Raw genomic sequence first — 27,726 nt, forward strand, 5'->3', positions numbered from 1 at the left:
TTCCTCAGGCCCCCAGTTCACATTTCTCCCTCGGGAGTCTGGTGTAGCTGCTGTCTGGTATCGGCCACTGCTTACACTTTCGGCCCCACACTTTCCGAACAGGGTGGCCCCGGCCCTCCTCAGGTGTGCTGAACCAGCACGCTCCTGCCCCTTCTCCCTAGGGCCACGGCAGCCCAGGCACCTGGCTGGGAAGCTCTACCAGGGCGAAATCACTCCCAGTTTCCCTTGTTTTGTCCCTTCTCCCCAGCAAGGTATTTGTATGTAAAGTCAGGTGAGGGAGTTAAAGAATAACGAAGAGTTACACAGTCAGATAGGGCCCTGACTCTCCAGTCAAGACAACAGATATTTATTGGGTGTCTCCTGTCATTCCGCAGACGTTTACCAAAGACCTGATTCCACGTCAGGCTTTAATGCTGGGTGTCAGATAGAGGTGGCTTGGAGGGCTTACATCTCTGTGCCCAGCATTGCTAGGTATGATGGGGAGTATAATAAAAGCAGGATCCTTAGCTCCCTACTCTCAGGAGCCTCTGTGTGTGTGTGTGTGTGTGTGTGTGTATGTGTTTGGGGTTGCATTGCTGGAGGCCAGAGGATATAGTATAATGCTGTATACAAAGAAATGATTCGAAGATGAACAACCAAGCTGGTGCCCCAGGGGAAGAAAAAAGGAAGCTGGGTTTGGAAGATGACAGACATATGTTATTGAAAAGGAAAGAAGGCAAGAAGAAAATTAACCAGCCCCTCTCAGAACCATCCCCCTCTCTTGGGGGAACGCCCCCAATCCATGGTTTCAGTTATCTGTGGTCAACCACAGTCCAAAAATATTAAATGGAAAATTCCAGAAGTGAACAACTCATAAGTTTTAAATTGTGTGCCGTTCTGAGTAGCATGATGAAATCTTGGGCTAACCTACCCGGGATGGAAACCATTCCTTTGCCCAGGTATCCCACTTGTTAGTCACTTACTAGCTGTCTAGCTTAGCTTATCAGATCGACTATCGCAGTATCACAGTGCTTGTGTACGAATAACTCTTATTTTATTTAATAACGGCCCCAAAGTGCAAGACCAGTGATGCTGCAATTTGGATATTCTTCTACTGTGCCTAATTTATAAATTAAACTTCATCATAGGTATGTATGTATAAGAAAAACATAGTATATATAGGGTCTGGTACTATCTGTAACCACTGGGGGGGTCTCAGAATATATCCACTGAAGATAAAAGGGACTATTATATATTATAGTCAGGTTCCCCTAAAGGCTTTGGGCTTTTCCTAAGCAAAAGGTAGTGATACTGAGCTACCTGGCATCCATTGTGGTGAGAGAGGCTGCTGTGTGGTGGAACCTCGGGGCTGGTTCCCCTGCCCCAGCTGCACGGGCAGGCCTGTGGCTGGCCCATCCCCTTTCAAGAGGAAATTAGCAGCGACATCAATCTGGACCAGGCATATACAAAGAAAGTCACAACCTGAACATGAAGGGTGACTGTCAAGCACTTGCGGGGCTAGGCCTCTTGGTGGCCTGGGGAGAATTGGGGGAGGAAGAGCACTGTGGTGTTAGAACCTGGAAGGAACAGGGGCATTTGATGATTAAAGTTACTTAGAGAAGAACTAAGAGATAGGCAGTCAACCAGGCTCCCGGAGAAGTTGTGATGTAGAGATAACTGTTTTCATGCAATCCAAATGCTTTCCCTTAATGTTGAAATGATTTCATAAATATCTGGGCCCGTCCCCCTCTTCTCTGGCTGGTGCCTCATGAACTGTAGCAGTGGCCAGCTTCAGAGTGAGTGTTGGCCCTGGAAGCAAGCAGAGAAGGTGGGTGTGCCTCCCCTGGGAGGGGTAAGAATAATATTAATGCAATCAGGTCAAGCATTTTTTTGAGCTGGGAGCTAATAAGCACTTTACACTCCTTATCCCGAGTCACCCCACAACGATCCTAAGAGGTAGATGTGGAAAGTGCAGGCACAGAGAGGTTCAGTCACTTGCCCCAAGGTCACCTCAACTGTTAGAAGTCCTTCATGCCTCCTTAAAAAGAAAATTCTGCTTCCAGTAGGTTTTGAGTGAAGCTGAAAGAATGTGACTGGGCTGATCAGGGCATGAAACTGCAAGCCCAGGCAACAGGCCATCCCCCTTTCCCCACTTGAAGGTTTTCTTGCCCCAGACAGCCTGATCCCTCTTAGTACATGTCCATATGCTGAGCTTAGAGCCATAGCTGAGCTGACAGAAACACCAAGAAGGGTTCTCTACCCCATGACAACGGCACTAATTCTCCTCCTATTCTAGACTAGGCTTTCTCAGCCTTAGCACTGTTGACCTTTTGAACCAGATAGTTCTTTGTTTTATCAGAGAAACGGGGTTGTCCTGCGCCTTGTGGGATGTTTGGTGGCATCCCTGGCCCCTACCCACTAGTATCAATACTTTCCCAGTTGTAACAACCAAAAATGTCTCCAGACATTGCCAAGTATTCCCAGGGGGACAAAACTGCTCCTCACCCCCACCCCATCGTCCAAGACCAACTCCGCAAAGCATCCGATGACCACCACCCCGACCTAATTTTTTCCACCTTGTGTGCCTTCTCACTAAATTTGGCTCGTCCGCTCCAGCAGTAAATGCTGTGACTGCCACTGGCAGGAGCCCTGACTCTTAGTCGCCCCCAGGGAACCCCAAACAGAGCCTTCCCCTGAGAGTCAAGTTAGGAATCAATTCTAGATATTTTCCTTTTTTTGATGCATCTCCCTTCCAACACCCTGTTCTTTTTTTCATTCGTACGCAGGAAGAGGAATACGAATACGGGATGTCCTAAAAGATGAGGAAACACTGACACTGTTTCTCATAAAGAACATTGGCCTGTCTGACTCAGTTGTCTACCTTCTGGTCAACTCCCAAGTCCGTCCAGAGCAGGTAGGTGGATGTCATTGGTCAGTGGTCCCTGGAGGGGAAGGGTGGGCACTGAGCCTGAGCCTGAGAAAGGCAAAGGAGACCTTGAGTTTCTTTTTTCCTTCTTGCTTTCACATTCAGAATCCTTCAGATTCATGCCACACACTCAAGAGAATACCTGGGGGTCACTTGTGGTGATGAGCATTCCCATCGCAGGATTCTGGAGTGGCACAGATCCTTAAAACATCTCAGAGTTTTATGACTGGAAGGAACCTTAGAGACCATGTGGCTCAAACTTCTTCTATAGTTGAGGAAACTGAGGTTTATTCATGTATTCACCAAATATGTAGAGATGTTTTAGGTACCAGAATACAGTGGGAACAATACGAGGAAAGCCCTGACTCTGGGAGCTCATATTCCACTGGGGGTGACAGGCAATAATCAAGTAAGCCAAGGGCACTTACGTGCGTTTCCAGATTGTGAAAGGGGCTGTGAGGAAGGTCTAGCAGGGTCGGAGTTAGGGAGGGACTGGGGGCAGTTTTAAATTCGATGGGCAGGGAAGACCTTCCTGAGGAGGTGCTATTTGAGCAGATCTAACTGAAGAGAAGGCACCAGGCAAATGCCTGTGAGAGGAGAGTTCCAGCCAAGAAAAAGGCAAAGCCAGGGTCTGAGTGTGCTGAGGTGACCTTTGAGGTCACAGAGCCTGACAACGGCCGCAAATAGAGCAGACCTCTGATTTCCTGGACCATTTCTTCCCAGTGCCAGGCGAACTCCTTCTATCCGCCCCCCAAATCTATTTTGTCTGTTTTCATAATCTCCTGTATTTATTCAGAGTGTTTTTACCACTGACATATGACTTTCACATCTGTTAGCGCCTGCGCTACTCACATTAATCCCGAGATGGGTCAAACAGATGGGGAAACTGACGTGCCTGGTGACTGACTGACTTGTGCACAGCTGTAGAGCTAGAATTGTCCGAGCTGGCGCGGAATCGGGTCTTCTCGTTCCTAGTCCCGTGCTTGTTCAGTGATTCTCAGGGTCCAAGACCAATAGCCTCAGCAAGGACTGGAAGTAAATTCTCAGGCCCCATCGCAGACTGACCAGCGGTCTCTGCTTTAACAAGCTCTCCAGGTGGTTCTGATGGCTCAGGGATGAGAACCACTGCTCTAGTTTGGGGCCTCATGGGCACCTGGCCCAGCATCCTGGGGCTGTGGATTCCTAGTGTGATGAACACGGTGAGAACGCATGATAAGCAGGGGCCTTAGCACAGATGCCCCGCCTGTCTCTCCTGGCCAGGACCGCACCTCCTCTAGACTCCAGGGGAGATGGAGACGTAAATAGAGAATTTCAGGGCCTGTGTCAGTCCTGAGGCAAAGGTCTGCACAGGGTGCCGTCTGAGCCCAGAGAAGGGAGGGGACCCACCTGCCTGGCTGAGGTTGGCTCCTTTGAAGGGGGTTTTCAAGCTGGTTCCCAGCACAACAATAGAGAGGCCCATACCTGCTTTTCTGGCTTCTCAGACCCTGAGGTTTTCACTGAAACTAGACAAGGGGAGCTGAGGTTCAGCCCTGAGGCAGAGTGTCAGGGCCCTTGGAACCTGGTACCCCCAGTGCCCAGGCTTGGCCACAGTGTGCTCCTGGGGTGGCCCTTGGGGTCAGGCCTGGCTGCCCGGCCCTGCTTGACTCCCCTCCCATCCCAATCTGGGGGTGGGGGGTGGGCAGCATCACTTGCTCACTTTCCCCTTTGCTTTCTCTTCAGCTCATAAAACTCAAGTCCTGGAAATGCCTGTGATGACTTCCAGTTGGTAATAAAAGGGAGACGGAGATAAGGGCAGGAATTTAGGGGAAATTTCTTTCCAGTTCCTCACCTACGTGACATTTGGGTTTCTAGTGGCTGTGCTGCTGGCATTAGGGCTGAGGCCTTTCACGTGGGGAGAAGACAGGGCCTGGGCCATTGGGGTGTGCCTTTATTTAGTGTTGCAGTTTCTGATTAGCTGATGCTTCCCTGATCAGCAAAACTCAGAGCTTAGGAAGGAACCCAGCTCCTGCACTCCGGAGGCAGGTCATGTGGACCCAGCTCCCTCCATGCCTCCGTGCCCACCCTGCTTCTTAGCCCGACTGCCTTGTGTGCCTTCTATCTATCTCGGTCTCTATCTCGGTCTCCTTGACAGAACTGTCCATGGGAATTTTCCTCCATGACAGTAGTGCTCTCTCTGTGCTGTCTATAGGGTAACCACTAGCCACATGTGGCTGGTGCGCACTTGAGATGGGGCTAGTGCAGCTGAGGGACTGAATATTTAAATGTTATTTAATTTTAATTATTTTAAGTTTAAACAGCTACATGGGGCTTGCAGCTCTCTAACCGATCATCCTCATTATACATGGAATTTTGTTCTTTACCATTAGGACTGGATATCCCTCTGCCTAGTGTCTGAGCACAGCTCCAAAGGGAATAGCATCACTCGGTCTCTCCCCATGGAGGGAATTATTAGGCAACTAAAGTAATACGGTTCTCTGGTCCATCCCTCATCACACCTCTCACCCCCAGCCCTGGAACCTCCTTAACATTCTTCCAGGCCCAGCTCAAGTGTTGCCTCCTCAGTGAAACAGTTCATAAACCCTCCCTTCTTTGTCCTGCCCCACCCTTCCCTAATCAACAAAGAGCTAACAGGTAAGGGTTAAGCACAAGCTGTGTGTTCAAATCTCAGCAAGGTCACAAGGTTCACTGCAAGTTAATAAGCAATCTGTTTCCTCATTGCTAAAATGGAGATAATAAAAGTACCTACCATATACGGTGGTTGTGGGGGTTAAAAGAATTAATATCCATGAAGCAATTAGAATAGTGCATGGCACATAATAAACACTCAATAAATACCAGCTACTTTTACTAGCAATTCTCAACACTCCCTCTTCTGAGCTCTGGTTTCACGACGTTCAGCCTAGCACCTCCTGCTGTTTAAGTGCCTGCATTTCCAGCTAGCCTGGAAACTAGCCTAGCTAGTTTTTGGGAGGGCAGAAAATTCATCTTATTCTCGCTGTGACCCCAGTAACTCTCCTAGACCCTGCAGAATGGGAACGCAGTGAATGAGCATTGAATGAATGAGTTACATTTTCATGGTGTCCCAGCTTTCTCCCTTGCCTGTTGTGTAACCTTCTCAAGTCACCTAACCCCTTTTCCATCACTTCCCTCCTCTGGAATATTAGAGGTTTGGGTTCTAATGAGCTCATTAATTCCCTCCACCTCAAAATGTTTTAGACTCTGGGAATAGAGTTGGAGTGAGGTTTTGCCTGGAGATGAGAAGTAAAGTATGGACAAAACAGGAAGGCTCTGTTGGAATATGCACCCAGTTACAGGCCCCTGAGATTCAGAGTCCACAGCACCAGCTGTGACCTGGGCTTCATTTGGGGACTGGGCTTCTGTGTGTGGTCTGGACAGTTTCCATACAGCGGGTAACAGAGACCCACCTGCTCCATTCTCCAGCCCAGAGGATTGTGTAGAAGGCATGGGACTGTGGAGGCCAGGGAAGTTCATGAACCTGTTCTATTTATGATATTTAGGGTTTTGTCCACTACTGGGAGTCCAGGACTCCAGGAGGCCAGTTACTGTGCTGGGTGGACAAGGGTCCTGGCCAGGGTTGAGGCCTCCTTGGCCTCTGGAGGCCATCATGGGGATTGTGCTCCACAGGAGCTTTCGGATGTGGGAGCTCCAGGGGTTAGCATCGTCAGATAAAATACAGGTGCCTGGTTAAATTTGAATTTTAGATAAACAACAAATAGGTTTTCAGCATGAGGATGTCCCATTTGGACTCTGTTTGGGACATACTTGTACCAAAAATTGTTCACTGTTTATCTGAAATTCAAATTTAACTGGGCATGCAGTATTTTTATTTGTTAAATCTGGTGAGACAGGAAGGCAGGGGTGGTCATTCACAATCACTCTAAATCCATTCTAGTCAGTCCCCCACCTCAGCTTCAGGAAGTAGGTCCTGATGGTACCTTAGCATCATGTGCTAAGAAGGGATGGCTTAAATTGTAGAGTCTCTCTGCTAAAATGAGGCCTGGGAATATATTCATTTTCTATGGCTGCTATAACCAGTTACCACAAACTTAGTGGCTTAAAACAATACAAATTTATTATTTTATGGTTCTAGAGGTCAGAATCTAAAAGTCAAGGAGCCAGCAGTGCTGTGCTCCTTACTGAGGGAAGTGGAGGAAAATTCATTTTCTTGCCTTTTCTAGCTTCTAGATACTGTCTACTTTCCTCGGCTGGTGGCCTCCCTTCATCTTCAAGGCAGACATTGTTTCTTCTGCTTCCCTCTTCCACATTTAAAGGACCCTTGTTATTACATTAGGCTCACCCAGATAATCCAAAGTAACCTCCTTATTTTAAAGTTAGCTGATTAACAACTAATTTCATCTGCAAGCTTAATTCCCCTTGCCGTGCCACATAACGTATTCACAGGTTCTGTGGGTTAGGACATGGACATCTTTGGGCGGGCCAGTCTTCCTCTACTACAGGGAGGTTTCCAGTGTTGCTTTTCCTTTCTGCAGTTTGCTCATGGAGTCCCAGACCTAGTGCTGAAGGACATCGCCTGCAGTGAGGCCCTCCTGGAGCGCTTCCTAATCTTCCCCCGGCGCCGTGCGGTACAGACAGTGCGTGATGCGTTGTGCTCCCTCTCCCAGGGCACCCTACAATGGATGGAAGACACCCTGTACACCAACGTGGACTTCTTCAAGCTCTTCCATGTGGTAAGGGAGGTATCCAGCTGCCCGCCCCTTGGGGGGTAATTCCTGGAGGCAGTAAGTCCTGGTGGCAGGCCATCGGGGACTCACAAATTGACAGGGAAGGCGCGAACCTGGTGTTCCAGACATTCCTTGTTCAAGACAAGACAAGACAGGCTCCAAAGGCCCGGGAATCAACTGATAGTATTTCCAGAGCCGTGGCCCAGACATCTAGGAGTCACCATTAGGATCACCATTAGATATGTGCTGTGGCAGGTCTGGGTCCCCCCTAAATGTGGGATAAGCCCTCTTCACCACCTCTGGCAGTGTGGAAAGGAGGAGCTAGATGATCATGGAAAAATTGTTAACCTTTCCTGGCCCCATCACTCATCTACAAAACAAATATAATACTTTATAGAGTGGTAGAAAAGATACATTAAAAATATATGCAAAGCATTTAATAAATTTCAGTAAATGAGAGCTTCACATTCCCTTCTCTGGGCCTGCTCTTGACCCCAGAGTTTACTGTTTCTGGATTAAAAAAACAACAAAAAAACCAAGAGAAAATATCATAGAAAATTTCCAGAGATTGGGAAAGCCTGATCTAGCTCAACACTGTTCAGAACTGCATCCCAGACAGACTTCTTGGGATCCAGTCATATCTTCTCTTTTGCTAGAAGGGTAAGATGAGAGGGAATTATATAAAGGAGGCGTCGAGCATTGGTTCTCGTACTTCAGAGTGTAGGAAAATCATCAAGGAAGCCGGTAAAAGATGCAAGTACCACACTCCCACCCCCAGAGACTGATTCAGGAGACCTGGGCTGGGCCAGAATCTGCCCTGTTACCTTAGGTGATTCTGATGGAGGTCATCGTAGGCCACGCTTTAAGAAACACTCCAAATTAGAATTAGAATTTTCTAGCATTGAATTGTGTTTTCTCTTTTGCCTACGTTTTAATTTCTGGAACTATGTTTCGGAGAGTGTCAATCACGGAGAACATGGCAGAGGAATTTGTGTTTTGTCTTTTTACATTTGCTCTCTCAAGTCCCAGAAAACTTGCTCTAGCCCTGTCTTCCAAAGCAAGGTGAAGGCTTTTAAAAACAAAACAAAATAAAACAAGACCCCACAGTTTCTGGCAGGGTTCACACTTCATCCCTTTCAGTGTGACTTTTCTTTGGAATGTTACTCCATAATTTCCCCAGCTCATCGGGGGGCCTCCAGAATGGGTAAGAGGGGTCAGATCTATGGATGCCACCAGCCCTGAGAGCCAAGGGCCCCAGAGAAGGTCTCTGCAGGGAGATTAAAAAGCCATGCAGTTCAAACTTCTCTGTCCGAAGTTCCATGAGGAACCCGATTTTAGACACACTTCTTAGCTTGTTTTCAGAATCAGACAGGAGAGTGAGTAGGTGATAAAAATCCTTATTCTGAGCGGCTGAACCACCCCCCCCAGCACAATGGGAGCCCAGTGCCTGCGTTTGCAGAGCTGTGGGAGCTTCCCTGGGTGCCTGGGATAGTGCAATCCTCTGGTCACTAGAAAACGGGCAGCGTCATGCATCTGTTTTGTAGCACCTTGGCCACTGGTATAGTACATGCACCTTTGGGGCATGAGGACAGCCTGGATAATAGCAGGAGAAAGGGGAACCTGGGCAAAACTTTTCATTAGGGTCTGAACCCATAACTCAGGCTACTGGCTTCAGGATGTTTATTTATCAGATAAGAAAGACTAGACTGTCTTTCCTGCTGCCCTTACATACTGCTCTGGCAAGTGTTAGAGTTCAGAAACCAGAGGAGAATTTTGGCCAGTCACCCTCACCAACCCGAGATGGACCCTAGGTACTCGCCCGTGTCCATGCACTCAAACCTGAATTGGGCCAGGCACTGTTCTGAGGCCAAGGGCCCAAACATGGCTTTCATGCCCTCACTAAATTCCCAGTTACCCTGAGACAGACAAACAGGCCATGTCACAGCACCGAGGCTTAGGACATTTGGCCCCTAGAGCAGTGGTACCCAGGCCTGGTTGCACACTGGGTCACCTGGGGAGCTTTGAAAAACTACAAGTGCCCCCCACCTCATCCCATAGATTCTGATTAGTTGCCTTTGGCCTTTTTAAAAGCTTCCCAGATCATTCTAACATCCAGCCAGGGTTGAGAATCACTGACCTACAACACAGGAGTTTGATTTACAGTCTCATTTTCTGTAGACCAAGCCCAATAATAATAGTAGTACCCAAATGCACCGAAGGCTTCAAAGTACTTTCATTTGATCACCCCTAAGACCAGGATGCTATGTGGATGCATCCTCCCTGCTGTCCTCTTAACGAAGCCGGTGAGCGACCCCAGAGACTGCCAAGAGGAGCAAGTTCTGGCAGGAGACAGGCTTACCCAGGAGATAGTGTTGCCCCTACCTACCATCTACAAGTTCCTGCTTGTCTCTGTGTGGGAAGACCTAACCAAGACAGGACACATCGGCCCCAAGCAAAGAGGACAAACACCCTATGTGGTGCCCTTGAAATGTGCTTTTCCAGCTGACAAATGGACTGAGTGACTAAACATTTTTTTTTAATTACTAAGAAGGAAACCTAAAAGGAATTGCAGGCAGTAAGATGGGATTTTTCCTCCTGTACCCATCCTATTGTGTTTTTAGTAAAATAGCCCTGAGGCAGACACAGAAAGGCTCAGGGCAGAACCTCCCCGACCTTCTCAGAGGGGCATGAGCCAGGCGGGAGGCAGGGGCAGGGGCCTCTCTGGGACGAGTCTGTTGTTGCAGCTGGTTGGCGAGCAGCCATGCTTAGGTCCAGCGCCGGGAATGCTGTGCCTTCTGGTCTCCTGGGCTGTTTCTCACGCACACGTACACCAGCGTATAAATAAGGTTTTAGTAAATGCCAAGTTGGTGCTCACTAACAAAGAGAGAGGGGCCATCTCAGCAAACCACCACACGGCTCCTGCCTCTGTCGTGTCAGGACCTGGGCATGTGGGTGGAAGTGTAACCTCCAAACCAGACCGTGGAGCCAAGAGACTCAGAGAGGGGCGTTGGGGACTCAGCACCAACTGGGGCCAGCTGTGTTTTTCCTCAGCCCCTTGGAGATCAGAAGTGAGTGTTGTCATCCTCAAATAATCCAAATGCAGTACCCTCGCCTTACTCCACCCCACCCATCCCCATATGTGCGCTCGCGCCTGCGTGCCTGCACATGCACATGCACACGCACTGGATGGCCAGTGACCTAGGTGGGCTGGGACGAAAACAGCAGCCAGCTGGATGGATTTTCTCCAAGGAGGTTTAGCCCCTCTTGGTTTCACCTGGGTTGAGACAGTTTGAAAGAGCTTGTCTTCACCTGTGGCCTTTTTGGGCTTAACGCCCCCAGCTTGAAACCCCACAGCTCAGACCTGGGTCCAAGGTACAGTGGCTGCCAACACTACCTGAAACGTTTCACACCTCATAAAAAATGGTGTGTCAGTTTCGGGTGAGGGGTTGGGCCATTTCCCATCTGATTTGGCCCAAGGCGTGCGTGTCCCTCCCCCCTCTCCCCCTCCTCCCCCTTCTCCCTCTGGTGCTCCTTCCTGTTTTCTCTCCGACTCTGGTGCACAGCTTTGAAATCTTGCTGAGAAGCGAATCTGTCCCTTCGTCTCTGCATGTTTATTTGTGGAAGTTCGGTGGGGAACTGAGGAGGTGCCAAGACCTGCCACATTGCTGGGAAATCTGCGTTCCCTCCCTTCCCCCTTCTCGATGGATGTTGATAGAGGAAATTTGCCCTCCCCGGCATTTGGGCCCATGGTTTTCCCCTTTGCAGTTGCTTCCAGTGTGACATGATTCAGCTTTCTTTCCTTTCCGTCAACTGCTGCTCAGTCAAGGTTTTTACTTTTCTGACTTCATTTTCCCCGTGTCTTTGTGACTGAACATTGAGTTCCGCAGAAGAAAGGCCAGTCTTGGGGGTGCTTGCTACATGCTCTCTTCAATGTCCCGCTTTGTTCTTGGCTTCTGCTCCCTAAATTCCTGAATCATTGGGAATAAATGTGGGTGGAGTGCCCCTGCCCAGTGTGAGCTGGCCATGGTTTCTGCTCTCTTGGATCATTCGTTGCAGTTTGTTAAATTTCAACTATGCGTTTCAGTTTTCAGGTGATAGTGCTGCATCAAAATTCTCTGGAAAGGCCCCATGTCTCCAGGATTTTACCATGAGGTCCCATTAAGGACTTAATTTCATGATCTTTCTCCCTTCCGACTTCTGAATCTTTGGACTGTCAACTTTCTCCTATTTCTGTGTGGGGGGTTTAGGGAGGGAAGAGGAGAAAGGAGTGGTATCCAGTGCCAGCAGTGTGGAGGGAGGTGCAGCAGGGCTGCTGAGCGAAAGCAAAACCAAGTCGGCAAATAGGATTTTTTTGTTTTTTGAAAATTATTAAGCCACAGCAAGTATAGTTGATTTACAGCATTAATATTTGTTCTTCCTACATCTACAAAATTATGTGTCTATTATATTTCAAAATTTTGGCGAACTGATTTTGATAAGGAAGAAATAAAAAGGAAATAGAAGAGAGGAACATTAATGTACATTAAATATATATTAGGCCCATGGGCTTGATTGCCATTGGCCTGCCTTGGTTTCTTTTAGACTCCAGGCATGAATAGGCTAGGGCTTATTTTCATGCCAGGTCAGATGCTGTTTTATGAATTTAAAAAGAAAAAAAGACTGAGAGGTCAAAACTAAAGTCGCTTAGAACACAAACAGGCCCCTACAAAAGACTGCTTTTAGGATAATGGGTCCTGGGGTTCTGGCCTTTATTCAGTAGCTGTAGATTGAGCACCAACATGTTAGGCATCCGGTTTTCTCCAAGGTAAACTGGTTTAAAGAAGGATTTTGGCCTCTGACATTTCTTATCTCTCCAGAACGGTAGTTCTTAATCTTTTTATGGATTAGAACTGCCTTTGAGAACCTGACAACAGCTCTAAACCTTTTCCCTAGAGAAATGTAAGTTCACACAGACACACAGAGGGTGGGGCTCTTGGAGCCTCTGAAGTCAGACCCCAAGTTAAGGGCTTTTGCATTAAAATTTCTTTCCCACTTACCGTTAATATATGTCCTTTCCTAAAGGCTCTCAATATAGCCACAGATTCTTCCTTAACTCTCCTTATGAAGTAATCACCTTCTCCCCTGAGCACAGGACCCAGTAGTGAGAGGACCAGAGGGTGGACAGCCAGCTGGGGCCCACAGAGGTCTCCTGGTGGTCGGGGACTGGGTCCTGGATCTGCACTGGCTCCTTTCTTGCTGTCATTTAAAAGGAACTCAGCCTCTCCATCTGTAAAATTGAGATAGCAAAACCTATTCCATGTATCTCATGGGATCCAGTGGTGAAATTCACATTAGAGAAGAGTTGGAAAAGTGCTTTGAAACAAAAAGCATTTTTACTCTTACAAAAACTAGAATGCAGCTGCTTTGTGGAAGGCCCCACTGTGCCCCGCCCCCATTGCTCCACTCCAAAAGCATCTTCCTCAAACACTTAGGTGGGACATTCTCCTTCCTCTGACCCTCAGACTAGGAAGAGGTCTATCTCATGGGGTCGTCTTTTGACTTCCCATAGATTCCAAAACCAATTTTGCTTTCATCAACCACAAATACCAAGACTGAAGTCACCTCAGAGAGAAAAAGGGCCAGTTTCTGTTGAGCCAAAAAAAGTCCCATAACTTGTCTGTTCAAGAGCCCACCCTCTCGTTCAGACTTTCTGCCCCCTCCAGTCCTGGGAAACAGCATGTCTCTGTGACCTCTCCCGGTAGAGACAGTTTGGCATTTCCCCCCTGCTCTGAGTGATTTAGTCTGAATTCTCCACTCATGACGCATTTCCTGGTACTCAGGGTGTCCCCTCCTGGTTGCCCCCTCACCACTGAAGCTGGCTTCCTCTCTTTTCATCTGATGCTTCACAACTGTCAGGTTGCAGCAAACATGCTTCAAATCTACATTCCTCCAGTTGCTTAGCAACAACTTCCCTACCGGATAAATCTGGATTTCCTGTAGCGGCCCACAATTAAACACAGTGGGCCCCTCACTGTCTGTCCACCGTTTCATCTGTTCTTCACCTCTGTCTGGGTGCTTCAAAGGCAGCAGCTCATCCCTTACTCCAGAGCCTTCTACCAGCTCCCAGAGGCCACATTATCCCTATAAAGACACTTTTAACCCAAGGCTACCTATTTACCCTTGTGTTAGATAGATCCTCAACTTAGAAATCAATACTGTTTTCCAGATGGCCTTCTTTGAATCAGAGAAAGTAAAACAAAAATTTCAACTCATAAAACATTCCTTTTGTGTGCTGGCAGAGTGACATCTGTTTGATTAACCCATTGGATCCAAAGCATCAGCAAGGATTGCTCAAACAAGACTTTTTTAGTAGCTAATAGGCCTTATTCTGCCTTAAGAAAAAATATTACACAGTCCCAAAGGACAGACATGTATCTTGTCCCTTGGGAACCCAGAGACCTCATGTAGCCAGAATCTTCTTGGCTACTGGCTAGGACCTTGTATCCATTTCTTAAGTACTGGATCAAGGCCCAGGGACCCCTCAAATCAACCATAGTTGATGGGAGATGATAGAGACATACCTTTTCAAGAGCCCTATTTGTATATCCAGTCTTCCTTCCTTACAAGGTCTAATCAGACCTTGAACTTGGGTTGGCAGTGCTGAGGCCAGTCGTGACATGGAAGGGTTACCTGTTGTTTGGGAAATTAAGAGAACTTATTTGGCATAGGAAGCAGTGGTGTGTGTATGTGTGTGTGTGTGTGTGTGCATGTGGGTGAGTGATGATACTTGCCATTTTGGTCTGTGACCTTTTTTCCAGAAATGGTTTCACATTTCCATTCAAATAAATTTACAGTCCCTTCCGGTTCTTTTGGCAGGAACAGTCCATGAGAATTTGAATAGATAACGGGAGAGGGAGCCCTGGGAAAGTTATTTTATAATTTATGGCAACATCAGTCAGACAATTCATGACCACATACGTATGAAGTGTTCCCTGGGGGGACGGGCACTGTTCTGAGATGTAGGTGGTATCTAAAATGAAAGTGTGAGTATAAGACCTTCATTATTTACCATCTCCCCTGGAAAGAGCTAGGAAAGGCATTGCAGCTATGGTACCTGGCACACAGCTGGAACTCAGTAAATATTTGTATAATGAATATTATTAAATTATCAACAAGACTGAAAAAGAAAATGTTAACCAGACACACAAATGCATCTCAAGCAGTTGTTCCTCCTGTTCCCTCTTCCCCAAATTTCTGGTCTTGTTCTTATCTGGCTGTCTCTCCAGTCTCTCTTGCCATCTCTCCTTACATTCCTCCCTCCACCTGGAATTCCTGGTCCTCCCGTTCTGTCCACGAGTACTGCCCTCATCCTCATGGTCATCACCTTGTCTTCTTTCAAACATTAGCCAAGTGTCACCTTCCCCGTCCCCAGGTGGAATTGACCACCCCCTTCCTGTAAGTCACCATCATACCTTGTGAAAACATCTCTCATGAAATGTAAAATCACAATAGATTCCGTCTCCTTTCCACTGGAGTATATTTTCTCATTAATTAATACAACACATATTTATGGAGCATTTACTGTGTATCATACCCTGAAGATATAAAAACAAAATAAAGCCTATTCTTATGCTTAATGAGTTTACAGTGTAGTAGAAAGACAAATATCTTAAAAAATAATAGCAAACCAATATAAAAGTGATAAATAAATGCACTGAAGATTATAGGAGCAGCTAGGAGGGACATCTACCCCATGGAGAAGGAGGGCAGGAAGAGCATGACGGTGGGGGAAAGAAGGCTTTCTGGAGAAGGTGAGGTGATTTCACATGAGTTGACTATGGCCAGTAGGGGTAGGGTGAGGATGGGGTGGGATGGGGGAGGTTAGCTGTCTTATCTATTAGGCCCTAAAATGATAGGCATAGTATCTAAGGGCAAAAGGGTTTGCAGAGGCCTACAAGAATGTTTAAGAATTGAAAATTAAAAATTATGGCTCTGAAATACAAAGAAAAAGCTTTAGAATTAAAATTAATAAACATTAAATTGAATGTTTAAGAAAGGTAATATTATTCAACTTTTTGGTTAAATTTAATATTCATGAAATTTTAAATTAAAAAAACTGTTTTATAGTTCAGGTTTTCTCCCTTTACAAACATTCCTAAGTATTTGCAATGATTGCTGAGAAATTGTACCAGATCATTCATTTAACGAGTTAGTCAAGGTCAAATAATTTCAAAAGCAAAATTAAGAACCTTAAAAAATTATCTATCTATCTATCTAACTACCTGTCTATATCAACAGATAGATATAGGTACATATAGCTATAGATAGAGACACAGGTGCTTTTAATGTGTTGAATCTGAGGCAGGATGGAATTTTAAGGCCAGAGTGTGCCTAGAGCCTATGGAGATGAAGGAGAGGGGATGGAAAGAAGATGTCCACTTAGGCAAAACATAGGCATGGATAATCTCCAGCCCACAGTCAAGTGAGGAAAACAGACAACAAACTCACAAAGAAGAGAAAGTAATTAAAAGAGATAGGAGCTGTGACTGATTGATTGCTGTCCAATCTCTCTGGACACATGAGTGTGACAGTTGCTTATTTTCTGTGCCTCTGGGCTTCTAGTCCCTCTAGGTATCTCCCATTGTCTAGGACCCTGGTTGTTTTTCTCTGCACAGCTTCTTTAGACTCCATTCCTTGATTCCAGCTTCTTCCTAAGGTGGTCTTTCAGATATCTCTTTGCTCCCCTCTCTGCAATCTGAAGGCTCATCCTGCTCCAAACTCAGACCCAACACCAGCTCCTAAATCACCAGGCTGGGGATTTTGACAATGGGATGGGAATGGGGAAGCATCAGTGATGACTCTCAGGCTTCCAGCTCTGGTGAGTGGGCAGGAGGCAGTGCCACCAATTGAGGAAGGGCATCCAGGAACAGAAGCTGGTTTGGGAGAAGACGATGTGATCAGTTTAGGACAAGTTGGAGTTATGCAAATGTCCAACAGACAATTGAGGGATGGAGATGCAGATTTAGAAGTCATCAACAAAAAGGTAGCAGATTAAATGAGAGAGGGAATGAAAAAACCCAGAGAGAGTGTACAGAATGAGAAGAGCGAGGGTATGGAGGTCGAGAATCTCAGCATATAAGGGGAAAGTGGAGGCTGAAGAGCTTGTGGGAAAGGCAGGGAGGGAACAGAGAAAACCAGGTGAGATGAGTGTCATGAAGGTAAAGAACATGACCAAAAGTGTCAAGAGCAGAGAGGTCTGAAAAGACAAGCACCAAAAGCATCCATTAGACTTTAAAACTGGGAATTCTAGTGAAAGCATCTTAGTAGGATGATGCGGGTGGAAGACTGGGAAGTGTTGGTGAGGAAATGAATCACTGAATGTGAACTGTTCTTCCAAGAATTGTGGGAATAAGGGGTGGAGGAGGGAAGACCCTCCCGCAAGTAAGAGAGAATTCTTCCTGCCTTACTGGCTTTGATATGGGACATTGATGTTTTTTTCTGCCTTTGGACTCAAACTGAAACACCAACTCTTTGTGTGTCTCCAGCCTGCCAACTCACCCTGCAGATCTTGGGATATGCCAGCTTCTATAATTGCATGAACCAATTTCTTATAATAAATCTCTTCCTATTTATATACCTCCTATTGGATCTGTTTCTCTGGGGAACCCTAACTAATACACTGCCCTTAATGAGCATACCATTTCATGGAGTATCATGCATAGAAACACTTGTAGTCAATCTGCTTCTTGCTATAATGTAAGTATTCATTCATTCATCGTATTCAATATGTGCCTGAATGTCTACTATGTGCCTAGCACACAGACACAGTTCCTGTCTATATGGAGCTTAGAATCTAATAAGAGAGACAGATAACATATAAACAGTAGAATAATTACCAGTGGTGAAGAGTCCAAGGAAGGAAATAAAGAGGACACCGTAAAAGAACATAACAGAGCAAGGGCAAGCAAAGAAGCATAGAAAAAGAAGTATCATCTAACTCTACCATGGGGACGCTGTCTTTCACATAGATAGTGGTATCAGGAATGAGACTTGAAGGATGAAGAAAACTTTACCAGGCAGAGAAGGCGGGGAGGGGGAACAATGTGCAGAGCCAGGAGGCATGAGAAAGGGACCAACACGTTAGGGAATGTAGAATGAAGTCTGGATGCTGGAAGAGAAGCAAGAGAGAAGGCTAGAGAGGGAGCCAAGCACCAGCTCACGAGAGTCCAGGTGTGTCCAGCATGGGTATTGACCTTCTTTCCTGGAGGCAGTAGGGAGCCATGGAGGATCTTTGTGCAGGAGAAGTGACATGATTGGATTGGCCTGTTGGGTAACTCAGGCTATAGTGTGGAGGATACATTGGAAGGAAGGAGACTAGGGGCAAGGGGACAGGAAGAAGGCTGTTCTGATCAAATGTTCTGAGACAGAAGCAAGGAGAGCCTGAGCAAAGGCAGTCTAGTGAGGAAGGAAAAAAGAGAGGAGAGAATATTGACTTATTCGTTCATTTGTTCATTTATCCATTTATTTACGCATGCAAAAAAAACTTTTTGAAAATTTTGTTTTAGAAATAACTATAAAAGTAGAGAGAATAATATAATGAACCCCCATGTACCCATCACCCATGTTCAACTATTATCAACATTTGGCTATTCCTGTTTCTTCTGTTCCTTTTTTTCCCTGAAGTCTTTTAAAGCAAACCACAGACAACATTTCATCCTCACATATTTCCCTATGTATCTCTAACATAAAAACTTACTTGTTTTAACAAAACCACAGTGCTATGATCACACCCGACAAAATTAACATTAATTCCTCAATATTACCTAATACCCAGTTATGTTCACTTTCCCTCTGATCGTTACAGCTGGTTTGTTCAGATCAAAAATTAAAAAAAATAAGATCCACAATGGCATTTTAATTGATGTGTATCTTAGATCCCCTTTCATCTGTGACAGATCTTATTGGAAATAGCTAGGAGGGAGAGTCAACAGGACTGAGTGATATCTTGCCATTGGCACACATTTTTACCTGTTGGCTTCCTCCCTTCCTACCTGTACTTCTCGGCAATGAAAGCGCTTTGCCCAACATACGCTGAAGCTATTTTCGAGGAGTTTGAAAAGTAGTCATGGCAAGACCAAAGCCTAGGCCCAGTGTTAAGGTTAAGGAGAGAAGACTCTTCTCAGGGGTATAGTTTCAGTGGTGGCTTTGCTGCTCCTTCCTCTAGAAAATTCTCCACCTGTCTGCTTTGTAGCTTTCATATGTAACAAAGCCTTTCATATTACAGTTAGAAAGTAAGCCTGAAATGTTGATGCTCCAAGAGTGTACGTACACTTATTCTTCAGTTCAGAGTCAGAGAGAATACGAGGGCTCCTTCACCTACAGCCAGGAGAGAGTGGAGCAGGACCACAGCTAGAAATAGGAGGCTGGGCTGCTCAAAGCCTACCTCCACCTGCTTCTCTGCTCTGCCACAGCTGGATCAGTACACCCATCATTTAGGAGAGCCACACTGGCAAATAAAAAGGCAAGGCTTGTGGCTTGTGGTCCATAAATGCATGAATCAGAATTATATGTTGAGCTTGTTAAAATGAAGATTCCCCTCCAGGCCTACTCACGATGCACACTTGAGTTTGAAAATCACCATCGTAAAAGTTAGAATTCAGTCCTAAAAAAGAGAGACTCGGTGATTCAATCATTTTTGAAACTATAAAGAATGAAGTTATTCATTCAGGACTTGAACTTGATTTCCGGAAAACAAGGTGTTCACCTCAGGCTCTGGGACTTGGAGCCAGCAAGCTTGTGAACTTCCACGTTCCCCACCACAGTGGAAAACGCACAAACAGCTCTGTGTCGCCGCGTGGGCCTGGGGTCACCAGAACACTGGCGTCACTTAGAGAATCTTCAAGGGAACTTCTCTCTCTTTAAGGCTGCCAGCCGCAGCTTTAAAAAGAAAGGTTCTGGAGTTGGCCGAATCTTCCATAAGAGTGGTGCTGAACAGAGGAAGAGACACAACCTGTCTGTAAAGGACATAAAGGGACAACAATGACAAGGAAGCCTGAGGTGAACAGGTGGGCACCCTCTGCACGTGGCCTTCCTTTACACCCCAGCAGCTGTGCTCTGTCTTCCTTCCTCCAGGAGCCTTGTCTGGTGTTGCTAAACCAGCAATCAGAATCACTTTGGTGTATTTAATGTCACCATGAAACTATTTGTGATTGCTTAGCTCAGCAGGGCTGAGAATAAGAACCTTTGATTTTCTCGATTAGACGAAAGAAGCTTGTTTCTGAAAGCAATCTTTCAGAAGAGGTTCCGCGATCAAAAAGAAGGGAGGAAATGCTTTTCAAGCATACAGGAGATCAGATGGCACCCGTGTATACACGTAGAACTACATATATATACTATATTTTTTTAAATATTTGTTCCTATCAATTACAGCTTCCCAAACTCCTGGACAGAAGTTCCCAAGGTATCAATCTGAGATCCTGGGGAAAAACATTATCTGATTTGTCGCCAAGAATTCAAGAAGTAAGTGGCTTGATGACAGTAATATAATTTCATTATATCTTTCCACCATTTTATCACACTTATTATGTCAAATAATTTAATTGTACCTCAGACCTGTTCAAGGAGAAATACATTTGATCTTTCCATCTAGCAATTTCAAAATACCTGTTCATATCCTTAATTATCTGTGCTCCTGGGTTGGAGGCAGTAAGAAAGGAACTGCTTGTCTAATTTCACACCTAGAAAGAAATAACACTCTGTCTGGTGTAGCAGATTATCAGTGGACTGACAGCTGAATCTAAGTCTTTCCACTCTTTCTGATGTGATCCAATATTCTATTTATGTTCTTAAAATCCACATAAATCTATACCATTAATAGTAATCACATACACTTACACAGTGCTTACAGGCACTAAGTGTCTTACATACATATTACATACTCATTTCATCACAAAGATAGTGACTTTTTTGTGTTGTTTTGTAAAAGATGCACACATTTTAATCAAATGCCGAGCCTTTGACCATATATAAAATGATTCTCCACTCAACAGATGAGAGGTGCTGGGGTCATAATGATGAAGAGACAGATATGGTCACTGCCTTGTGAAATGTATAGTCCAACAGGGAAGAGAGATGTGAAATGAACAATTATCTTCAAGTGTAGTGAGTATTATGAAAGAGAGGCAAAAGGGGAAATATAATTTTCCCCAAACTTTTTTTCCCCTCCAGTATTCTCAGCTGACTTGGGCTTTGCCAACCTGGAAAACTGCATGGTTAGAATCTGCCCTCATAAAACTAAGCTTAGCCTGGGCAGAGTGCCGTGCAGGGAAGGTTAGAGAAGGGCCCATTGTACTGATGGCCACCTGCTGCAGAGGGAGTCTGTGTTTAACATTCTTTTCTTCATAAGCATTTTAAAAATTCATATCAGTATAATAGGGTTGAAGTTGATAGAGAATTTTTTTTAAATCTCCAAAGCATATTAAAGCTCTTAATTCCATGTGGGAGTTGCAGAAGGTTTCTTGCCTGTCTAGATAGCAAGTCTAGCATTCGTGACTGGGTTGAAGCAGATGGCCCAGTTTATGTTAACTAATACTAGACTATTTGACTCTGGAACAGCCCCTTCATCTCAGAGCGCTTTGATTAAATGAGCAACATAATAATGGTAATAACCCCTTACAAGACTGTCATAAGACTTACTGTTGTTGAAGCAGTTTGAGATTCCATCTTTATTATTGAAGCCTAGACTGTGATTATAGGCATGACTCAATATGTGGATTCTACATGGCGCTCAGCAGTTTCAGAGAGCAAGTGTTGGCATGTGGACAGAGAGGAGATGACCGGTAAACATCACTTATTGCAGTGGGAGAACTGTTTTCAGTCTCACCTGTTTGAATCCTAATGGTTTTTTAAATCCCCAAGTGCCTTTGAGAATAAGTAACCAAGTGTGTTTTGGGAATAAAAGCAGCATGATTTTTATTTTGTATTTTCCTTTAAAGTCAAATGGTATTATGGGAACTGAGACCCTGGCAACTCTGGCAGCCCTCAACTTAGTTCTCAGCGTTTTAGATCTAGCTTCAAAAAACGAGGCCACTGAGTGCCACCGGTACCAATAAGGAGAGATGACCACCAGCCTCTTCTTAGTTTGGTGAAGAATTTAAAAATAGTTTTCCCAAGAATGGAGACTTCATCTGTTCTATATTTGCGTAGATCTTAAAACATACATACACACACACACACACAAACACTAAAAGAAACCACAAACCACACATTTCAGGGAAATGGAAGAGTTCACATTTGGTAAAGCTAAGATAATAAGAAGATAATTTTCCAAATATAGAAAGCTAAATTCTAAACTATTTGGCCAAAGAAATTTGCCCTGACTTTGCCTTTCTAGGACTAGACTAGACTACTAGACTAGAGCTACTCCTCTATTTTATTTCCCAGTTTTCCAGTAGCTCTATCTTGGTGGAATAACAGAACCTAAGAACTGACTGGTAGAGAAATACTCTCTATGTTTCCCCAAGGACACATTCCCAAGGAATTCAAACTAAATGGACTGGAAAAGAGAAATAATATTGAAATACTTTGGAGGTTAACTCTTTTATTTTCTTTAAGGCTCATCCTAGTTTCCTCCTAGGCCCTGAGTGGATGGCAGTAGATTTTATTTCACGGCTGGATTAAGGATTGCTAAGCATATATATGTTTTCTTTTAAACGTGGAAATCAAATGCCTATGCAAGGGTCTCCCCAAACTTTGGAGCTTTGCCTTCACAGTGGATTGTGACTCTGACTACCTTAGCATAACCTGAAGCCTTTGCCTTGCCATAGTTCATCCACCGACCAAGTGTTCAAGACTTGCTGTGGGTGACCAGGCCACTCGTGCAGACTGGCGGTCCAGAGACCTTCACACAGCTGATGGGCACCCTGTCTGACCTCTTGTGTGGCTACCCAGAGGGAGGAGGCTCTCGGGTGTTCTCCTTCAACTGGTACGAAGACAATAACTATAAAGCCTTCCTGGGGATTGACTCCACAAGGAAAGATCCTATCTATTCTTATGACAAAAGAACAAGTAAGTTTTCTAAGTCCTGCATATAAATTGACTTCTGATGCTGGTTAAGCTGATGGGTTAACACTTCCAGGTGAAATTAATCCTGGGGTTGATTTTCCCTTGGTCTTGTTGAGGGGCCTTGGGCAAAGAGGCTTCTCCTTCCAGAGAGTCCATTTCCCCAAGTAGGAAGTGGGCAGTGCTCATAAAGAATTCTGGAAGTGAGCCATGGAAAGAACTGAGACCCACTTGGAACGGGAACGGAGGGGACATTTCCCACTGATCTGATTGAACTAGGGTTACGTTCTAGAGGAAGAGAAAGATAAATGAGGAGGCAACCCAGAGTTGCAAGCAGAGCTGGGGTCAGAAGGGCCCTGGAGAGTAAACATGACTGTGGGATGTTTTTACAAACACAATATAGTGAAAATCCGTGTGTGTAGTACTGAATTATGTTCCAAATGGCAAGTTGCTGGCAAGTTATCTTTCCCACCTTTCACTATTTTTTTTGGCTCCTGTGGGGTAAAGGAGGGTGGGGTGTGGACGAAATGCAGCTGGGCAACCCTCTAGTTAAAAATTGAAAAGAAGCAGCAAGGCACACACCAAAAGCAGCTGGGCCCTAAGACAGCCACACACAACAGAGAAGTTAAGCAGCTAATTGAAAGGAAATTATTGAGACTAAAGCTGAGATTGCAAGGGGAGGCCTTGTTTGGCCTCTCGGTCCCTTTCATCTGAGAATGGCCTCTGTTCCTTGCAATAATCATAAGCAGGCTTCTCAACCTTCCTCTAAAGCAGAAAAAAAAAACACAGGGCAAGCCCCATCCTTTGTTTCTCTGATGAGGCCTTTATTGAGATGCACTGTGGCATTTTTACTTACTAATGATGAGCTTGTTATTGGTGGGGTACAGCCTATTAATTTAGGTTATTTGTCAAATCCTCCAGCATACAGTTGAATGAGACATGTGATTTGAACACACTAATGACTGTGTTTAGCTCTGAGCATCGGGGAGTTTCTATAAAATCTGTCCCTTCTCTCCTGACAGCAACCTTTTGTAATGCATTGATCCAGAGCCTGGAGTCAAACCCTCTAACCAAAATAGCCTGGAGGGCAGCAAAGCCTTTGCTGATGGGAAAAATCCTCTTTACTCCGGATTCCCCCGCAACACGCAGGATACTGAAGAACGTAAGGTCCCAGCTGGTCTTGTCCCTTCTGCCTTCTCCTCTGGCTACCCAGTAGAATGAGAGTGTGTGTGCATGCATGTGCGTGTATGTGTGAATGAGTGTGTGTATGTGTGTGTCTATATCTTTTACTGTGCCCTCCTGGTGGTGAGCCTCATGTTTGCTTTTTGCTAAGTGGACTCTTGGTTCCTCCCCCATCCACAGACATCATTGGAAGGCTTTGCACCAATGCCCCTGCCTGGCCCTCCCCTCTCTATGCAGCCTGCAGTGAGATTTTCTTCCTCACTGCCTGAATTCTATCCCTAAGGGAAGAGTTCACAGTTTTCTGAAGCCTGGCTACCCGGAACAGACAAAGATAGGGAGGAAGGGAGGAAGAGCATTTGCTCACAGGGAGCCCAAATCCAGCTTTAATGAGGTTCTGAGACAATAACATCGTCAATATTATGAGTACCTCTGAGATACGAAGAAATAAGATTCTGTCAATCTGGGAGGGTGGGAAATAGCTGATTGTTCTGGGAAATATCAATCAACTGAGAAAACAAAGAGACTTCCTTGAAAAGCTTTTCCTAAATATTGAGGGTTTGTGACAGGAAAGGTACAACCAAGATTCTCTCTCACTTTTTCTCCATTCTTTTGCTGTCTCTGTCTGGTTTTAGGCCAACTCGACGTTTGAAGAGCTGGAGCGTTTCAGGAAGTTGGTCAAAGCCTGGGAAGAAATAGGGCCCCAGATCTGGTACTTCTTTGACAAGAGCATGCAGATGACCATGATCAGAGTACGGATGGCATTAGAGGTCGGGAGGCGGGGGGAGGAGAAAGGCCAGGGAAGTTCCATTTGCTTCCTTTGCCCAATAGAGGGTTAATCACCCCTGGAGTTAGATCAAAATATAATAAGCACCAGTTTTGGAAGCTGTCATCTTGTGGAATCACTGACGTTGAGTGGGATATAGGTTTCTGAAACTCTGGGGAAATGTGAAAAACGCCATAAGACCAGTGACCTCCTGAGGTTTCTTGCTGTTATGAATTCACTTGAGGGCCTCAGATTCAAAGGGGCATCTCCCCAAGGGGCCAGCTCTGTAACTGCAAAAGGTGGTTGAGTGTGTCTCTCTGGTCTCATTTTCAGTTTCACAAAACCAGGAGATAAGAGTCCTGCATAGCAGGGATAACTAAAAGGGAACCAAAGAAAATCCTTAAGAAAAAGAAAGCTTCCTGTATACCATTTCCCTGCTCCTCTGCCTCATCCCCACATGCACGTCTCCCCTCTGTTGTAGAGTCCTATGTATTGGGGGGAAATGGGATATAGATAGATATGCCTTATGATGGAAGAAAACCCACTAGATTTTTAGGGAGCCTTAAAGTCTATCCCATTTGTTAAAAATTAGAAATGGCCTAAAAACAAGACCAAAGATCCTGTGGAATTCTAAATGCTGTAACTGTATTGCTTCTTCCTAAGGACACCCTGGAGAACCCAACAGTAAAAGCCTCTTGGAATAGGCAGCTTGGTGAAGAAGGTATTACTGCCGAAGCCGTACTGAACTTCCTCTATAGGGGTCCACGAGAGGGCCAGGCTGATGACATGGACAACTTCGACTGGAGGGACATATTTAACATCACTGATCGCACACTACGCCTGGCTAATCAATACCTGGAGGTAAGGGCAGCAAGCCACCTGAGGGCCACATTGGGCCCCTCCAGGACAGCCCTGTAGGTGGAGCCAGAGATCCCTTAGCAAGTCAAGTGGTCTTGGGTTTCAAATCTCATTTTCCCCACTGAAGAAACAAGAATTCCCACAGTCCCCAGAGATGGATCCTGTTCTCTAACAGCTTATCCACAATTAAATAGTTCCCTCTTCACATCTTCTGCCTCCTAACAGCTCCCTGACTCCTCCTTGGCTACTCCTTCTGCCTTGTAGCTCATACAGTGTCGAGTCTGTCCTCAGCCATCTCCTGTCTGCCATTGCTTCAGTGGCTCTCCATTGGTAGTGTCCACCACACCTTGAGTTCCGAGGTGCCCCTGCTTGCTGGACACTTCCACCCCCGGGTTATACAGGCACATCAGCCTCAACACGTCGAAAACAAATTTGTATTCTCCCTACCCATAAAACCTATCCTCCTTCAGCATTTCCTATCCTGATCACGGTCCTCTGCATTTTTCCAAATTCTCAAGCTAGAGGTTTAAGGGTCAGCCTTAAATCACCTTCCACACAACAGCTCTCATTTACTGTGTAACTTTTTGCCAAGCACTGTGTTAAGCGCTTTTACGTACCTTAGTTCATTCAATCCTCTGATAGCTCCATCAAGTGTATGCGATCATCATTCCCACTTTACAGGTTCAGAAGCTGAAGCTTAAAGAGTTTAAATAAGATCCCATCTCACAGCTATTAGGTAGAACAGACAGGATGCAGATCCGGTGTGCCTGAATTCAGAGCCTGCTATCCTGACCCCTCCACTGCCTCTGTTACATCCAGTCACTGAGCTTTGTCTCCTCATCCCTAGGTATTTCTCCATTCCTCCTCTTGTTTGCCAGTCTCTCTGAGCCCCAGAGGCCTTGTCATCTCTCCACTAGCCTGTTCTAAAGGCTCACTCCCTGGACTCCAGGGTCCAGTCTCTGTTGGTTCAGGCGCTTCTCCACGCTGACACCAGAGTTACATTCCAAACACACATCTGCCGGCATCTGTCACTCTTACGATCTTAATGACTCATCCTCAGGGAACACAAGTCCCTTCCAAACCTGCTGCAGCCCACCTTCCCAGCCTCTGCTCACTCATACATCTTCAGCTGTACTCCACAGTTCCTTCCACCACCCTCAGGGACACCCCAGCTTCTCATGATTTCATCCTTTGCAAATGGCTGTTTCTCTGCCTATTTATGAGAGCCTTTTTGCTTAAATGAAAAAGAGAATTTACTGGTTGACATAACCCGGAAGTTCAGGGGACCTAGGACACTGTGTCCTTCCATCTTACCTTTCTGTTTGCCTTGGCCCAGCTTTGATCTCAGCCAGACCCTTTCCATTTGGTAGTGTGTCAGCTGCTCACAGCCCTCAGTGGTCACCTTTACCCCAAAAACTACACAGAAAGAGGCAGTGGCTTTCCCATAGCATACATAATACTCCTAGAGAGTTCTCAGATTGGCCTGGCCACTCTACCTATCCCCAGTCGCTCAGCGGATTGTGTACCACCACGAGGTAAGGAAAGCACAGTTAGCTTCATCTGAGTCTCATGGACTGTGCATGATTACTGTGAAGTGGGGGAGGGTACTTCCCCGAAAGAAGAAACACAAGGCAGAGAAGTCTGAAAGGACTTTTCCTTCTCCATCTATTGAGCTTCTCTTCATTCACTTTTTGAGACTTAGCTCTCAAATGTCACTTCTGCTTCGACATAGGTTTAGTCACTCACTCCTCTGTGCTTCCCTGGCCCCCTCTTTACATCTCTTTCAGACCGTATTCATGTTAGATTCAAGTTAGCTGTTAACATGTCCGTCTCTGGCAGATCAGCAGGCTGGAGTTATCAGAGTCAAGGAGCCCATCCTAGTTATTTTTGAATTCTCGACCTCAAACTTCCAGGGAACATCTCCGCCTGAGGGCTTATCACACCTACCATTGGGCCTCATGTCATATAGAACCATTAGCAGGTAGAAGATGCTCTGGGCAATAGGAGAGGGAATTAAGCCAGTGGCCCCCAAGAGCACGCCCCTCTCCCCAGACTCCTTGGTCCTGAGGATAACTAACTAGTGAGAAAACGCCCGGCACCAGCTGTCACCAGAGTGCTCTTAAAGACTCCCTGCTGCCCTTGGTGCCACCAGAATTTCCCCGGAGTGTGTGATGCTCCCTCTCCAGAACCATGGAAATATCGGCACAGGCTCTCTAGGTGGCCTTTCAGAAGGGGTCAGGTGTAGCAGCAGCACGACCAAAGTTCAGGTCATTACA

At 45.7% G+C, this 27,726-nt stretch overlaps 1 protein-coding gene across 1 annotated transcript in view; it reads left to right on the plus strand.

Moving 5' to 3' along the window:
• The window catches only part of ABCA4 (ATP binding cassette subfamily A member 4), a gene marked incomplete at its 5' end in the record, with an annotated part of 129,497 nt that overhangs the window by 15,247 nt on the left and 86,524 nt on the right, over nucleotides 1–27,726 (plus strand). The window contains 7 exons of the mRNA XM_081223844.1: nucleotides 2,766–2,893; nucleotides 7,417–7,614; nucleotides 20,017–20,106; nucleotides 22,413–22,653; nucleotides 23,670–23,809; nucleotides 24,462–24,578; nucleotides 25,256–25,453. Coding sequence (XP_081079970.1) covers nucleotides 2,766–2,893; nucleotides 7,417–7,614; nucleotides 20,017–20,106; nucleotides 22,413–22,653; nucleotides 23,670–23,809; nucleotides 24,462–24,578; nucleotides 25,256–25,453 — 1,112 coding nt within the window. The remainder of the gene's footprint in view (nucleotides 1–2,765; nucleotides 2,894–7,416; nucleotides 7,615–20,016; nucleotides 20,107–22,412; nucleotides 22,654–23,669; nucleotides 23,810–24,461; nucleotides 24,579–25,255; nucleotides 25,454–27,726) is intronic.

This window comes from Mesoplodon bidens (assembly GCF_964165515.1).
Source record: "Mesoplodon bidens genome assembly, chromosome: 2".
Classification (NCBI taxonomy): Eukaryota; Metazoa; Chordata; class Mammalia; order Artiodactyla; family Ziphiidae; genus Mesoplodon; species Mesoplodon bidens.